A 15,623-nucleotide genomic window follows, 5' to 3' on the forward strand; every position below is an offset into this window, starting at 1 on the left:
GGGTCAGAGGGAAATCCCTTGGATTTATCTGACCAATCAGCGAATGATACCAAGTGATTACCTCATTTGTTGCTAAATATAACTGTGAATTTATTGGTCACTGGGGCGCTGATGAGTTGGCTTGAATTGGTCGATAGAGGGGGTAGTAATGGCATTCCAAAAATGGCGTCTGGTTTGAGTTTTGTTGACCCTGAGTAACCGAAAGTTGCCACAAAATTTGACGGTTGAACTTGGCTTTTGCCATGTAGGGTTATTGGAAATTGACGTCTTCACTACACGTGGACCAAGTAAGTAAAATGCTATCATAGTTGTTTTCTAAATTTTAAGAATAACAAATTGTTTATTTTTCCTAGAGCTTTTGTTTGTCAGTTTTGTCATGTTTTGTCGATGAGTATAGGCTATATGACATAGCCTAGGCCTAGTCAGGTTTTTGTCCGCCCATGCCATGGGCCATGGAGATAGGAAAAGATTTGCCCTATATCTAAACAGTGACAGTCTAGTCGGGAAGGCTAGTCTCTTTACATATTACATTTAAAAAATTGTTTATTTAATAAATTAGTTTGTGCATAATTGTTTAAGTATGGTACCCGTTAATCGGTTTCTTTTGCCATGTTTTTTTATTATTTTTGTTAGGCCTAACAGAAAATCCAGAATTTTTAGTTGTAAGCTTGTATTTTTTGGTTACATTAAGTCTTCCATGGCTTTCCAGGCTCTCCCTAACAAGTAACATCATGAACATGCCTAAATTTACTTTGAATTTAAGTAGGGCCTGGGCCTAGTCTGAAATTTTACACACATTGTTTAAACCTTTTCAGTGATGCATGGGTCATATTACCCATCACCCCGTGGGGCAGGAGGAGGCACAAGTTACGTCTACACCAACGGTCATGTGCCTAACAGCACCCCTCGTGCAGTGCCTGTCACCATGAATGGTGGTCCGGGGTTCACCTTCCAAAAGAGACATGAAAGAATTGACTGGAGAAGAATGGGTGAGGACAAAAACAATAAGACACTTCCATGCAAGCGTACCACATCATTGACAAACTCACCACCAAGCAAACGTACCACATCATTGACAAACTCACCACCAAGCAAACGTACCACATCATTGACAAACTCACCACCAAGCAAACGTACCACATCATTGACAAACTCACCACCAAGCAAACGTACCACATCATTGACAAACTCACCACCAAGCAAACGTACCACATCATTGACAAACTCACCACAAAAGCAACGTCAAAATTGAGAAATAGTTGTAATGTCTCCCAAGAGGAATTCTTGTACTTTCTTGGTAATTTTTCCAGAGTGACACAACTGACCCTGCAAGCAAGATAATTGGTTATTTAAAGAAGAGATTTTGATTCTTGTGTAAGATTTATTATGCATGTAATTGTCTTCCTAATTCTAAGCGGCTGAAATACTTGTCAGTTTACATATTCAGCGATTTTTGACCAAATGAACTATCACAGAAAAAAGGTCTGCATGTTCACATTCTAATATTTTGGAACAGGAAAGAATGTTGTATTCATAGACTTACCAACAGTTTGTTCCTTCATAACAGCTTCTGTTGACGTTAACCGAGTGATGCAGGAACTTGACTTTGCAACCTTACAAGATGTCATCATGACTGTTACCTTCTGTGACATCACGGCTGAGGTTGACATGAGGGCAATAGATGCAAACTTTATCAAGCTCTTCCAACTCTCACAACTCATTGCTGAGTATTTACTGGTAGGTCAGGGGTCACCAAGAGTTATCACTCATTCTTGATTCATTATTTTATTTATTAATTTTCTGATACTTTTGGAGTTTCCTGACATTTCTGAAATTTACATCCCAGTTGAAGTGTCCTTTTCTGTTCCAGTCAGTTTTGGTCTGAATATTTCCTGTAATTTGTCATTCATTAGAGATACATGTTTTCTTCAATTATTTGCCTTTTCCATTTTAGCATTCCCAAAATTACCTGACTCATAGTATCAGCTTGACCCAGGAGAAGCTTCAGCAATCAGAGGAAGCTCACAGTGTGACGAGGACAGAAGTCAGTAAGGTCAGACAAGAGGTCAAGAAGATCAAAGAAGAATGTCACAAACGCAAGAAAATGCTCAAGCAACAACAGAATCTCATACAGGCTGGAGCCAATAATTATCACAAGGTAACAAGCCCATTACCCTTTCCACAAATTCGCGTGATCCTCCCAGATCTAGATTTTTGTTACTTTGGTGAATTTAGTAGGGTAGAATTTGTACATGTGTATGTAATTTGCATTTTGTTTGGTGTCATAGTTTTATCTGAACACAAGGATAATTCTGCTTTATTCACTATGTTGGCTTTTGGAAGATATCTAGAAATGTCCCTTGCATGAAATCTAGAATTTGCCAATGGTTGTATCAGCCATTTGAATATTTCATTTTCCAGTGCCCTTATTGTGTGAAAGCCTTCGTCCATGCTGCTTACCTTCAGTCTCATCTTCAGCGCAAACATCCCGAGTACGTCCCTCCATTGGCAGAATCTGAAGCCAAGAGGCAGCAGGAAAGCTTGGAGAGGGAGATTGAAGGATTGAAGGAGAGGTTGAGACTGACAGAGAGTCAGATGGAAGAGGAAAGAAAGATGATGCAACAGCAGATAACAACCTATAAGGTGAGGGTAAGACCTGAAAGAGATGGAAGTTGGACGACAAGGTTTAGAGGATTGAGGTAGGAGAGATTCATTGGCACAGATCATTTTTTTCGCGGCAAAGTTTCCTCTGTCAAGATCAAATTGGCAGCCTGTTTCTGTCTACTCAGTGTTTATATTTATTTGTCTACTGTCGTGTTTGTCCCTCCTTTTAGGAAAGCCTTTCCAGGGAAGACAGCAAAAGACTTGAGGAGTTGCAGAGACAACAAATGGAATCTTGGAAACGAGAACAGCTAGAATCACAAAGAGTAAGATGAATTAGACCTAGTCGATTGTAGAGTTATCTTCAGAAATGACAATAGTTCAAGATGTGATTCCCCCATTACCGCATTGGACCACATGGCTTACATTTGAACAATGAAACTTAAAAGAGTCGTGTTCATCTTGATTCTTTGGGATGTCCTGTTTGTCAGAGTGAGATGGAACGGATGCAGGAGATGTTCATGAAAGAATTGAAGGAGATGAATGAGAAATATTCGTCTTCTCAGCTTGCTCTTGAAGACCTTCAGTCCAAGTATGGTAAGCTAAACAACTGAACCCTGGCAATAGATTTGCACAAGAATTAATGTAGAGGGGCATATTGAATCAACAGCGTATAACCTTACACCACCTTTGATACTAGTTGATGTATGGCTTTTCATAAGTACAAAGAGCACTGTTGATGAAAGATTCTGCTAATAATGAGGAAAGGTTTTGGTCCCAGTCCTTTGCTTTTCATTGTTTATGTTCCTAATAATACAAGGTTCCTGTGATAACAAGGTAATTTGCCAAGTCCGAAGGACCTCTTATTAACGAGGTTTGACTGTACATGTACCACACCCCTACCCAGTCAATTTTATAATTTGGTCTCATTTATTTCATTTTTAATTTGTGGTTTTTCCTTTATTCAGGTAAAAAGTCCATGTTAGGGACCTTACAAGATGAGGATGAACTTGCTGATCTCAGGGAACAAGTTAAGAAACTTAAGAAAGAGAATGAGCAAAGGGATTTGGACCTTCAAAATAAAGTGAGTCTTTGAAATGTTCTTGAGACTACTACAGACATCAGATTTTTACTATCAATTCCTGCACAGCACTAGTTACTAAAACCAGGAATGAATCGGCTGGTTTCCTCATTTGTGACTTGTTTACAAGTTGAAAGCACTGTACAGAGTCTTGCACAACTTCCAATTTCTGTTTTTTACCACTGACTTCCCAATTGTATGCCTGTGGAAAGCTGTAACTCCATCCTGCATGGTTGCTGTATGCTGTGATTGAACTTGTGGTGTTAAGTTTTAGACAGTATATTGATTGATGTAGTTTACGCTGATTGTTAGAAAGCTTGATTTTTCTCTTTCGTCTCAGCTGGTTTCCACCCAGTCTTCCATGCGAGAGCAAGCCAAGATGTTCAAGGATCAAACCAAACAGATGAAGAGAGACCACAAGGATGACATGCAGGAACTGAAGAACCAGTTGGACCAGGCAGAAGCTGCTCTCAGGATTGAGAGAGAAGGGGGGAGTAATATTGGCAAGAAGTATGAGAAGCAAATCCAGCAGTTACTGCAGGTAGAAGGATGCAAACTGGTGTCCTCAGGAGGAATTATAATCTCTGGACTGTCTTAAAACTTGCACCCTGTTGATATCAGACTGGATAGCTTAGTCAAATTAACATGATCTTGTATGAATGAAATCATTCAATCCTGGAACTGTTGTTCACCAGCTGAAATAAAGCTGATGAGGGTGTGATAACAAAATAATGAAAGAGGTGGAAGGAGAACCATAGACCAGTGTACTGGGGAGCCTATAGAAAGATATTGGAATCTAACAACCCAATTGAAATGTTGGCTTGGATGGGAGTCGAACCAGATTCACAGAGTTGGAAGGCGAAAACAGCCTGGAAACACAAACTGATCCCCGGTATGAGAATATTGATCTCTTTGTTCACGCCTGCCCAGAAAGAAATGTTCAAAATAAAAGAAGAAGAGCCTTAAGTTTTCAGATGTGCCATTATTAGGAATTGTTCATGAAAACCATTGGCTTAAAGATAATCCCAAATCTGCTTGTTTTTTTTTTCAGGAATCTAAAGAACAGAAGAAGGTATTAAGAAGCAAGGAAGAGGAGATTAAGTCTCTGAAAGCGCGACCTGTAAGTTTATATTTGCCCCATTGTGTGCCCTTTTTTGAAGCTTTTCAAGTCCAAGTAGGATTTTATCATAAAGATCACATTTAAGTGTTTGAAAATATTTTAATCAGCTTCAGATATTCATTTTTGGGCAGACAAAAGGCTTCGGCACTGAAATAATTCAAAATCGATTTCCCTAGTATTTGACAAAGCATCTTTGCAAATAACTTTTCCAATTTAATGCTATATAGCCTCCAGTATCCATTATACCAGAGGTCAAGCCAGCAGTGGTCAGCAACACACCAGTCAATACTGGTCAGCAAGTACTACAGGCCAAGAGGCTTGATTTGATATATGCTCAGGTTTGGCGCCCTCTACTGATTTCCATCAGCATCCAGTTTTTTTCATCCATTGCTGCCGAATTTCTCACCCTCATTTGTATTTTGTCACTGCTTGATCTTTAACCTTAATCCCATGGAACTTTTTTTAGGAACCCTGCTCAAATCGATCCAAATTCTACACCCTACACAGGCATGTAACTTTTCCTTGGATCTGCTGATTTCCTTTTTTTTCACTTCACACTCATGCCATTGAAAATTGAAAAACACTGAACAAAGTCTTGTAAAGATTGGAATGTCCTCTTTTTTTCAAGTCTAAGTTGCAAGCCTATAGACTACAGGAATCCATACCAGCTTCATGCATATTGTGGTTGGCAATCCTGAAACTTAAATTAGGGGGTGCATAGGGATAAGATTGTAACAAATTGTGTGTCATCCAAGGCATGAAGAATGGAATTGATTTGGAAGTACTAAGAGGTAATTGCTTGAAAAACTATTAGTAGCTGACATTCCTACACTGATGTTAAAAACATACTTACTGGACCGTAGGTGATGCTTTTTTTTTCATTAAACAGAATTAGAAAGCTCAAGATTGTTAACACTGAACAACTTTTCAGTATTGAATAGATTCCAAAGTCTGCTTTTCTGTCATTGTTTGAAATTACTTTTCAAGTTTCTGTTGTAGAAAATTGCTCAGAGGTTGAGATGTATCCATCATTTACCTGTTGCTGTTAATGGTTTTAATTATGGTATTCATGTCAATGGGTAAATTAACCTGCACATTTCATACTTCTCAATGTATTTTCCTCATCAAATTATCAACAGGAAGACATTCACGGTCACCTGTTATTCAACTCTATCAGATATCTATTTCCCACTTTGATTCACCAATAGTACATTTCTTACGTGCAAGCACTGCTGAACTGAAGCATTTGTTTGACGTTTATTTTATTTAGAATGTTTGTGCTCTTTAGGAGTGGTATGCATCCCTGAATACTCTGTTATTATTTTGTTTGCCAGGCATGATAAGAAACTCTAAACTAACCTTGCTCGTGAGTTTGAATGAACTAGCCTGAACTATGTTATGAGTGGAAGGCATATATTGTCACTGCGCCAAGTACCATCAGTGGGCTATCATAAAGGCGCCCTTATTAAATTCTATGGTTCTCATTTCTTTTACCACTTGAGATAAGGTCGGTCGGTCGAAAAAAAAATTCCTTGTTGCTTGTGTAGGGCTATGCACGAACCTCAGTGGGCCACAGAAAGGTGCGGTATACCGAATGTTCACGTGAACGCCGACCGTCACTGTTGGTCGTTTGCGAAATCGTAAGTTTTCAGGGCTTTTGTTTTCAAAGGTCATGCTGGCCAATTTTTTTTCCCTTCAGTTTTTTGGGGTTTAGGCCTTTTTAGCAGGATTGGCGGGGAAAAAAAGTTTGGTTTTTTTTCATGATCGGAAGCCCAAAATAGGGTCAGTCAGAAATGAGAACCGTTGAATATAAAAAGGGTGCCCTTATCTGCTGGTCATTTTGCAAGGTAACTTATGCACAAGATATATTTTGGTGACCAGGCAAAATTGATCATTGGTTGTCTAGTGGTAACTAATCAAACTAGTCTAGAACCTGTGCAAGACACAAACCTGGGTCACAAGGATGAAGGTCGAAGGACAGAATCCATGGTACGCCTCCAAATGCATCATCTTAAGTAGCTGGCTTCTTTTTCATCCAGCCAAGGGGTCTTCCATCCCATAAACCCCATGTCAACACCCCGATGCACCCCTTACCTGATGTGTCTGATACAATACTGTTGGAGTCTTGGATTATTTATCTTCATTGTCTTCCTCTCAACAGAAATCTCCTGCTAAACCTCCCCCGTCTCCTCCTGCTAAGAAAGCTGCACCCATCTTGGCTCAATCACTAAGCTCAGAGGAAGAGGAGGAATCAGGTAACCATGGTGATAATCTCCTGGAGAAGTAGTCAGCTAGTGGCATTTTCCTTATACCTTGCAATTGGGTTTTTGTGCAATGCATTTGCATTTATTTGAATGCGGCATAATCATTTACAGCATTGCTTGTCTGAAAAGTATGAATTTTTGAATTAGTTTTTTCCCCAATGGCATATTTTGGTGAAAATATTTAATTAAAATGAGTTTCTTCTTCAGATGACGGTATTCAGTCAAACGAGGAGGAAGGTGATATTTCCATGAAATCTTCCCAGGAGCTAGGTACGACAGGAATATTCATGTACATATGCTACATCAGCTGTCAGCTTCGTCAATTAAATTCACTCAGCATTGAGTTAGATTTGTGACCAGCCTATTTTCATTTCTGCTTCTTGCATTTCAGCGCATCCATGTCATGAGCAGCTATCACTGCTTTAAGTGATACACAGCTCATTCAGTACTTGCTTGAGATCAGTTACAATGTACATTTCAAATCACTCTGGTACATTGACAACAAAAGTTATGCAAGACATGGAAACCAAATTCAATTTGTGGTATTTAACTTTCTTTTATTTCTAGCAACTGGGTCGTTCTCACCTGATTGATTACCAACAATTATTTGTTACTTCTGATTCTTAATTGAACAATAACCAACAAACGGCAGTTTCTTTAGGATACTGTTGATCTTAGCTTCTTCAAGAAAGTTTTTCCCTGGTGGATGTTGTTATATTTTGTGGGGCTTTACAAATTTCTCATTGTTGGATTTTGTTGGATTTAACAAGCTGCCTAGTAAATAATTCATAATAGCTTATACTTTATTTCTAATTTGTCACATGACACATTTTTTGGTTCATATTCTCATTTACACATTTTTTGGTTCATATTCTCATGAACAATACATCACTTCTGCTAACCATTTTTATAACAGCTTCCTCAGACACTGAAGACCAGTTCTCAGATGGAGAGATTACTATTACAGACAATGATAACGATAATGATCTCTTAGGTACAGTATTTATGACCTTTGACCTCTGGGTTGCAGTATATTAATGTCTCTCTTTCTGAGCTGCAGTAAGTCTGACTTATTTGTGTGTGTGACTAATTGCTAACTTTTCATTTTCACTTGGCGTGTTCAAAATTGAATTTGGATTGGATTGCAATTTATGTTTTTTAATGGTTCCTTCCCGTTATACTGAATACCAACTGCAAGGGATCCGTTTCAGTCATAAAGTCAGAGGTCAAATCAGAACCTTGGGTTCGAAACAAAGTCCCTTTCTACTCTTTCTGTGTACTACATGTTTATTTCTGTGAGTACTTTTGGGTAACTCAACTCTCATGATTTAGAAGACGACGCCAAGCCATGGGCATCACACTCATCAACATCATTAAATTGGAAGAGGGCCAATTTTGACATTTTTACAAGCAAATCAGTCATTTCAATCCCCCGTCATTTCATTTTCTTTTTTTTCACATTTTGTCCCTTTTTTCTAACTTTTCATGCCCCCTTGCCCTGACCCTCTTGCGACACCCTTGTGCCAAGCTGTAACAGAAGGATCTTGTTAGGAAAGCAATATGTACAGTAGTGATGTAGAGATTGTGTCTATTATACTGTCAGTGAAGACATCTGAACAGAATACAATTGGACTTGGCAGTTAACTAATCCAGCCTAGGTTTTCCAAAGCAAATATACATTTTTGTTGGACAAAGCTGCTAATTACATGTTTCATGGAGTGTTTTCTACCTTCAGCCTCTCAAAAAGTATTTTTCCAAATGATGTTCTGATTAGTTTATTTTATGTTCAGCTTTTTTTCCCAAGTTCAAAAGAACTTTTATTCGAGACTTGAAAAATTTATTGTGTGAAATGCCTTCTTTGTATTGTTGCAGATCTTATGTCTGCTATTTTGTCCCAGAATTTAGACGACATTTGATTTTTTTTTCAAAATGATATGTCACTTGTCACTTTGGTTAATTTTGGGAAAACCCCACGCTTATGGAAAGTAATTTTTATTTGGAAAAGATGGTAATCTGAAGTCAATTGTGCACTAAAAACTTTCTTTTTAACATTTAATAAACAGGTGATGAGAGGCTAACATTGAAACAAGACTTGGTGTCCTTGTTGAAGAGGAATCTTGAGAAGCAAGGTGTACCTGAGGTTAGTCTACTCATCAGCCTTTCAACAACTATATGTGTATTAATTGTAATTATGGGCTGAGCCCTTACACTGAGGTATATTTATAATACTGTATACTCAGTGATTGTCTGACGGCTTGCAGAAAGACACTGAGTATACAGTGTTATACGTTGGTGTAAGGGCAAAACCTGTAACTAAAATTAACAGCTCCTTGACGCAAAGTCCTTCACTGCTCCTTATGGACACTCGATTGTGATGCATGTCTGCTACAGTGAGATCACCAGGATAGTCAGAGGTCACCAGGGTGGTCAGAGGTCACCAGGATGGTCAGTAACTGCTATGTCAGCTGCACCACCAAACTCTTTCGGACCAACTTGAGTGGCTATAGTAACTTCACAGTAGTACTGTGACAAATTCATTTCAGTTTGTAATTTTATTAATAGAAAAAAATTGATTATTTATTTCTCACTTGATAGAAATTGGAACAAACATCACACCAGTGCAAATGGCCCAGTAACCTTTCCCGTTGCTTATAATGAGCGGAATGTACAAACGTTCACTTATTTCTTACCCTCATATTGAAATTTGGATATTTGAGGACTGTTAGGGTTGGTGTTAAAAAATCAGCTGGCCATTAAGCCACCCCCAAAAACTGCAAATGCATTCTTACCTGTCTGGAACACTAGTAACAGTGCTGTACATGTACCTAAAATGACTGGGAAGAAATTTGTCTGATGCAAAGAGTAGAAATAGTTAGAGCCTTGTGAGGGACGGATCAAAGAAAGATGACTCCAGACAGCCACAGAATCATCAACAGTTCACGTGAAAAAAATCGTTTATTAGAACTGGGAAATTTTGGAATGCTTGTTGCTACATTGCTAAACACCCTTGCTCTCCATTTTGTACATAATTAACCTGTTTGTATACATGTTTACTTCGCAATCTTTAAGCCCAGATAATTTAACATATCTCCACTGTACCAGGTTCAATTGGTTGCAAACACTTTGCCTACTTTATCTAATGTGGTATAAACAGGTGTAACTGTAATCTGTGACATATGCTTCATGTGCTTTGTTCCCATCCTGCATTTTGTGGGGTTTATAAATTTGACAATAAATGTGGACAAAATGATGGCGAATAAATGTAAATCATCAACATTGAAAAATAGCTCATTTACAGTGTTTGAGTAACAGTTGGTTTGTATTGTTAGTACATCTATCTATCTAGGTATACTGGAATTTGACTGCCGTTAAGTGTTCATTCTAGGCTATAGTAATCAGAGTCAGTTCCTCCGCATTGGTTATGAGCATTAATTTCCTTCCTGAAGCATAACTTTTATTTTGACCATTTTCCTTAAATAGTTTTGAAAGTGCTTTTTCAGCTCTGTATATTACTAGTTAAGTAGTAATAATGATGTTGCCATGGTAATGTGGGACTAACATGCTTTTGCCTTTTTCCAGGGTGTGAATGGTATCACCTCTAATTCCCTGGACAACAAGATGAGACGACTCAAGGAACAGCGTCAGGCTCTTGCTAGAAGTCATCCTCATTTCCGTGAAATCAGGAAGAGCTTGAAGGAAGATCTGGAGAGGATGTTGGCTGAGAGACAGCGAGGAGTCAGGAAGATGACGTCAAGTGCACGTCCCAAGTCAAGTAGGAAGACAAATTGTTCCCCGTAATATGCACTTTTCAGCCAGAGATGACTTTTACTCTATGCCTTTTAATTCCATGTTGGAGGTATCTTGAATATAGTCAATGCCTTTGAACTTGACAATGATTGTTCTTGGTTTTTGCTTTGTAGTATTTTGTTTCATCCTCCATCATTACACTGTTGTAAACACTGTCTGCTCAGTCCTGGCAGAGATCTTCTTTGACAGCTTGGCTGCTCACTTGGCCTAGACTCGAAAGTCTTGAACCTATAATCTCCTGCTTTCTAGAGCAGATACCGTTTATTTTTAATTCTCAAGGTGAGGAATGGTTGATCTCAACTACTGAATGACTGATCCAAAAAGTACTTTATCTGGTTTTGTTCATAGCTTCACCCAAGCCGAGATCAAGTGCTAATGTCTCTAAAGACAAACACTCAGCATCTAGAACTCAGTCTCAAGCTAAGAGCTCCATGCCATCATCATCTGGTGTCAAGCTATCAGGTGTTGGCCACACCCAGCTATCAATTAAAGAACCAGGAAGACAGGTGCCTCCACCTGTTGCTCCAAGGAATTCAGAGATGCCTAAGTCATCATCTCTGAAGTCAGGCACCAAGCCACCAGGATCACCAGCAAGAGTGTGAGTTACAGGGGTTTCATTACTTTTTTTTTTTTAAATTTGATTTATTCAAAATGGATTTATGTTTGTAATGTTTGTAGCATTATCAGTGCCACTTCTGTTTCAAAGAAAAATGTGGTCTATCAAGATAAGTTACCGGATTTCCCATTTTTTTTTCTGAAAAGAAGATGATTTTGTTAATTGCATGTAGGTCCTTTGATGTCACTGATGATGGTGATTTTGAGTCTGATGTTGATGAGGAGGAGGAAGACTCTTTAGATGACGAAGAAGATGAAAGTGAGTTGTCGCTGGATGAGGACAGTCCAGACACCAACATTAACCGACGACCGGCTGCATCGATAACAGCTTCTTCTGTAATTCCTCCTCAACCAGCTGCTAGAGGCACAGCTGAGGGAATGGATGATGACAGTGATTGGGACTCTGAGGATGTCAGTGAGCTTGAGGAGATGAGCCAGGATGAGAGAGGAAAAGGAGGTCATGAACAGCATCGGCAACAGCAGCAACGACAACAGCAGCAGGGAAGGAGTTCAAGACCAATGCCAGCTGGAAGACCAAAGGTCAGCCTCATTCTACACAAGCATTAACAGAAACAGCAGCAGGTAGAATGAGAGTAGTCCAGACAAGTTATAAGGGGTTTTTTTTGGGGGGGGGTTGCATTTCTTTTTGACATCCTTTGAAAATATTTTAAAGAGAACTTGTTCCAACATCTAGTGCTGTCTTCCCACCTTTCGCCTTGCATAATCCATGCAGATATTTCTTCCAGGCACCTGTCTACTGATGAACATTCATGTGAGCAGAGTTTTATTTGATGGATAACTTGGCATAGTTGGCTTGTGTTATGCATGACTTTCCTTGTCTTCAATGGCAATCATGATCAATGTGCCTTTTTTTCAATTACAGAGCCCAGCAATTGCTCAAAAGGCTCAGAAAATTGAGCAGTTGCTGTCACAGCGTCGCTCCGACCATAAACCAGTGGGAGGAGTTGACCTTGGAGTCAAAAGTCAGTCAAGTAATCTCCGACCAGACTCACGGGATGAAGGACGGTCACCATCGCCACGGATACCAGTGAGTTGAATGAATAGTATTTAGAAAAAATCAAAACAAAATGTCTGCATTTCCTTGAAACTGACATTTTTCTTGCGAAGATGAGAAATTGAGGAATCTTGGAATCATTACTTCGCGAATCCTCATGGAATGTATGATTGAAATGTGGAACTTTCTGCTATCTTTTTCTTTTTTAAAGACATTACCTGATGCAAGTGATGAAGAAGATGATGATGATGATGATAGTTTTGCCGTCTCTTCTCTGGATGGGAGTAACTACTCTGTGCCTCGTACAAGAGGACCCCCAGTGCCAGTACCAGCGTAAGTGTCTGTCAAAGTTTGGTAGCTTATCTCATTAAATACCTGATCCCGTAATAAGCAAATATCTGTGTTTATTACGCAGTTCAGAGCTCCTGGTCTCTAAACCTGCATCATCTTGTAATGCCATCACATGGTGCTCTATTTCTGCCCTTATCACAATGCAGTCCAAGGCAAGGTTCTAGACCTCCTACTACAGGTAGTAGAAAGTCAGACACAGATATGTCAAATACCTATGGCACCAGTATGTGGGGATCATCCAAAGGTAGGGCAGTTTCTTTTTATCATTCTGTCTTAATAAGTTAGTCAGATCTTGACCTCATCAAATTCTTGCTTTCTTATATCTCCTTGTGATGTTAATGTATCTTCTGCTTATCCGGGTGGTTTTGATTTTTGTGGTAAACTAAAATTGTAGTCCATCAGGTTAAACACTTCATTGTCTGTTTCTCTGTGTGTCTGTCTGTCTGTCTGTCTTTTAGTCTTTTAGTCCATAATCTGAATTTTCATTTTAATCATTTCTTTTTGATTGTTGAAGGTCAAGGTGAATCGGGAACAGCCAAGAGCTCTCTCGTCTCTGTCACAGACTTTGACGACGATGATGATTTGGATCTCAGTGACCTTTGACACAGCTAATCAACCAGTTACCTCTCACTAACAATTCAACAGCAGGACTTTGTATTGATTCACTCCGTCCAAACATGTTTCATAACCAAACAATAAGAATTCGGGCCAGATTTTATGACATTTAAGTATTCAATCCAATATTTTCAAAAAGCTGTTCATATTGCCTCTAAATTGTGTTCAGTTGTACAATTTATTGCTGAGTGAGATTGTATAGAACATTGCTTATATAGCACCTTGAGTAATATAGAGATCCCCGGTTGAGACGGACAGCCAGTGGAATGAGTTGTAAGAGTCACCTGACTTACTAACTTGGTGGTTAATAAAACTCTAGGATATCCCGCAGGCATCAATGGAAACATCCCCATACCCCCTGTTCCTTCCTTATGGAGATTTCTTTGCAGTAGAAAATTCTTTTCAAAATTTCTGCTCAGAAGTCAGTTGGGAACCAGTTATTGGTGATATTTTCCTGTGCTATTTTAACCATCAATTTGCAGCCACAAACGTTTCCGTGCTATTTATATTTATGCACTTTGCAGGTGTTTAGTTCTTGCCCCTTTTTTTTACTTGATAATCTTTCATTGTGATTGGTACTTGTGTTGTAAATGCCAATCGCCAAATCAAAGAGGGAAGTTTTTTGAAAGGTGCTTTAATCTGAGCTCATATCAGGTCTCTATCCTTAGCGCAGCAATAATTTGTTGCTAGTGGCATTTACCGATTGCAACAAAGATTCTTGTGGAAATTTTCTCCCTGCCTTTGCAACTCCTTGAAAAAAATTCTATGAACAATTTGTTCTAAACTGCACTTTGTGTAATTTCTGAACATTTATTCCATGAAAAAAATATGCCCAGAAGCTTAATGAATTTGGACAGTACTGCCTTATTAGAAGTTGATGTTTCTGCCTGAGTTGAAACTGGACAAGTGTGTGCTTTGCTTAATTATTGGATAATCGAAGCGGTCTGTTATTTGAAATACTTTGAATTGTTTGATTTGATCCTTCAGATTTGAAAAAAGTTGTACATTAGGACTCCTGTGTGTTAAAATGTTGAATATTCCCTCCAAATTTCTTCAAGCCATCCAAAAGATTTGTCCATTTGAATAATTACTGGGATGACACTTTAATGTAAACTTCAATTAATTTATTCCTGTTTATGTAAATATTTATTTATGTTAAAAGTTGTTATGTAAGACAGGGTCTATTCGTTTAGTTTTTAGATCATTAGTTTCCATATACATGTAATGGCTGTATGGTATTGCAAGCAACTAAAATATAAAACTTGTTCTCCAAGTTACATTTTTTGCTAATACATGTATATGCGTCGCTGCTTGTTAAAGCCAATCAAATTACAGTATAGGATTAGTGCCTTTATGCTTGGCTGAAATGAAGGTTTAAGTGAAACCCACTGACCAATTCTTGCCCAAAGCTCTTTGAATGAAATTTAATTCAAAATTAATTCAATAAAATTCACTTGATTTGCTATTTATTCCTGTGTTCCCCGTCCAAGGTAGCTGATAAATTGTTTCCCGACATTTACAGATTTTCATTTGCCTCAACTACATTTGTGAAGAGCTTAAAATTTAAATGGCATTCTGTTCAGAGCTACACCTTGTGATTTCTAGTTATCATTGTTACCCAAATGATGCCATATGGTGCACACAGGACTCGGCCACTCAGTGTTAGTCGCATTCAGGAATTTGAAACATCTCATGATGTTGTGTGGAGGTAGAAAGGAAACAAGACTTTTTCTAACGGTAGAGGATGGGATTCCATCAGCAAATGATTCCAAGATGCTTGTGAGTTATATCAATACAAATGATAATTTTTTTTTTTTTTGATCTGACGTTTTCAAAAAAAATAAATAAATAAAACTGAAAAATATATAAATAAATTTCATTGTAAATAAAAATCGAAATTTGATTCGCGGTGCAGTTGTCTTGTCACTTTTATATTATTGTGATCAGGGATCGTTTTTGATCTTTTGATACATTTCATACTATTGATAATATTTGTGAAACCTGCGTTTATAACCCTCCAAGGGTGTTTGTGTAGTATGGAGCAGAAGCAGAAGAAACCCTTTAACCGCCAGTACTTTTGTGAGGCCTTCTATGATATCAACCACGTTTCAAACAGTACATTGTACTCTCCAGTTCACCGATTCACCCCTTGAA

General features: G+C 38.4%; 1 protein-coding gene across 5 annotated transcripts; it reads left to right on the forward strand.

The window, feature by feature from the left end:
• The first annotated feature begins 132 nt into the window (after window positions 1-132).
• LOC110983614 (uncharacterized) lies at window positions 133-15,383 on the forward strand. 5 transcript variants are annotated; one of them, XM_022242997.2, is made up of 22 exons: window positions 133-287; window positions 816-989; window positions 1,568-1,737; window positions 1,955-2,158; window positions 2,422-2,643; window positions 2,835-2,927; window positions 3,093-3,198; window positions 3,570-3,685; window positions 4,023-4,223; window positions 4,734-4,802; window positions 5,030-5,140; window positions 6,964-7,057; window positions 7,274-7,336; window positions 7,983-8,060; window positions 9,130-9,206; window positions 10,646-10,838; window positions 11,222-11,471; window positions 11,662-12,028; window positions 12,372-12,536; window positions 12,715-12,836; window positions 13,001-13,098; window positions 13,369-15,383. In XM_022242997.2, coding segments are annotated over exons 1-22 (3,063 nt in total). In that variant the 5' UTR covers window positions 133-286; the 3' UTR covers window positions 13,458-15,383. The 5 variants fall into 5 exon arrangements, with proteins under 5 accessions (XP_022098689.2, XP_022098690.2, XP_022098691.2 ...); XM_022242998.2 differs by lacking the exon at window positions 7,983-8,060; XM_022242999.2 differs by lacking the exon at window positions 5,030-5,140.
• Window positions 15,384-15,623: the final 240 nt, after the last annotated feature.

This window comes from Acanthaster planci, linkage group LG14, assembly GCF_054643075.1.
Source record: "Acanthaster planci isolate LZ-2023a linkage group LG14, COTS_SCS, whole genome shotgun sequence".
NCBI classification, from domain to species: Eukaryota; Metazoa; Echinodermata; class Asteroidea; order Valvatida; family Acanthasteridae; genus Acanthaster; species Acanthaster planci.

Bases quoted from the DNA above. Each gene is read 5' to 3' on its own strand.
- LOC110983614 (XM_022242997.2), top strand. The intron at 990-1,567 runs GTGAGGACAAAA...CCTTCATAACAG, and splicing joins AATTGACTGGAGAAGAATGG to CTTCTGTTGACGTTAACCGA. The intron at 4,803-5,029 runs GTAAGTTTATAT...AATGCTATATAG, and splicing joins AGTCTCTGAAAGCGCGACCT to CCTCCAGTATCCATTATACC.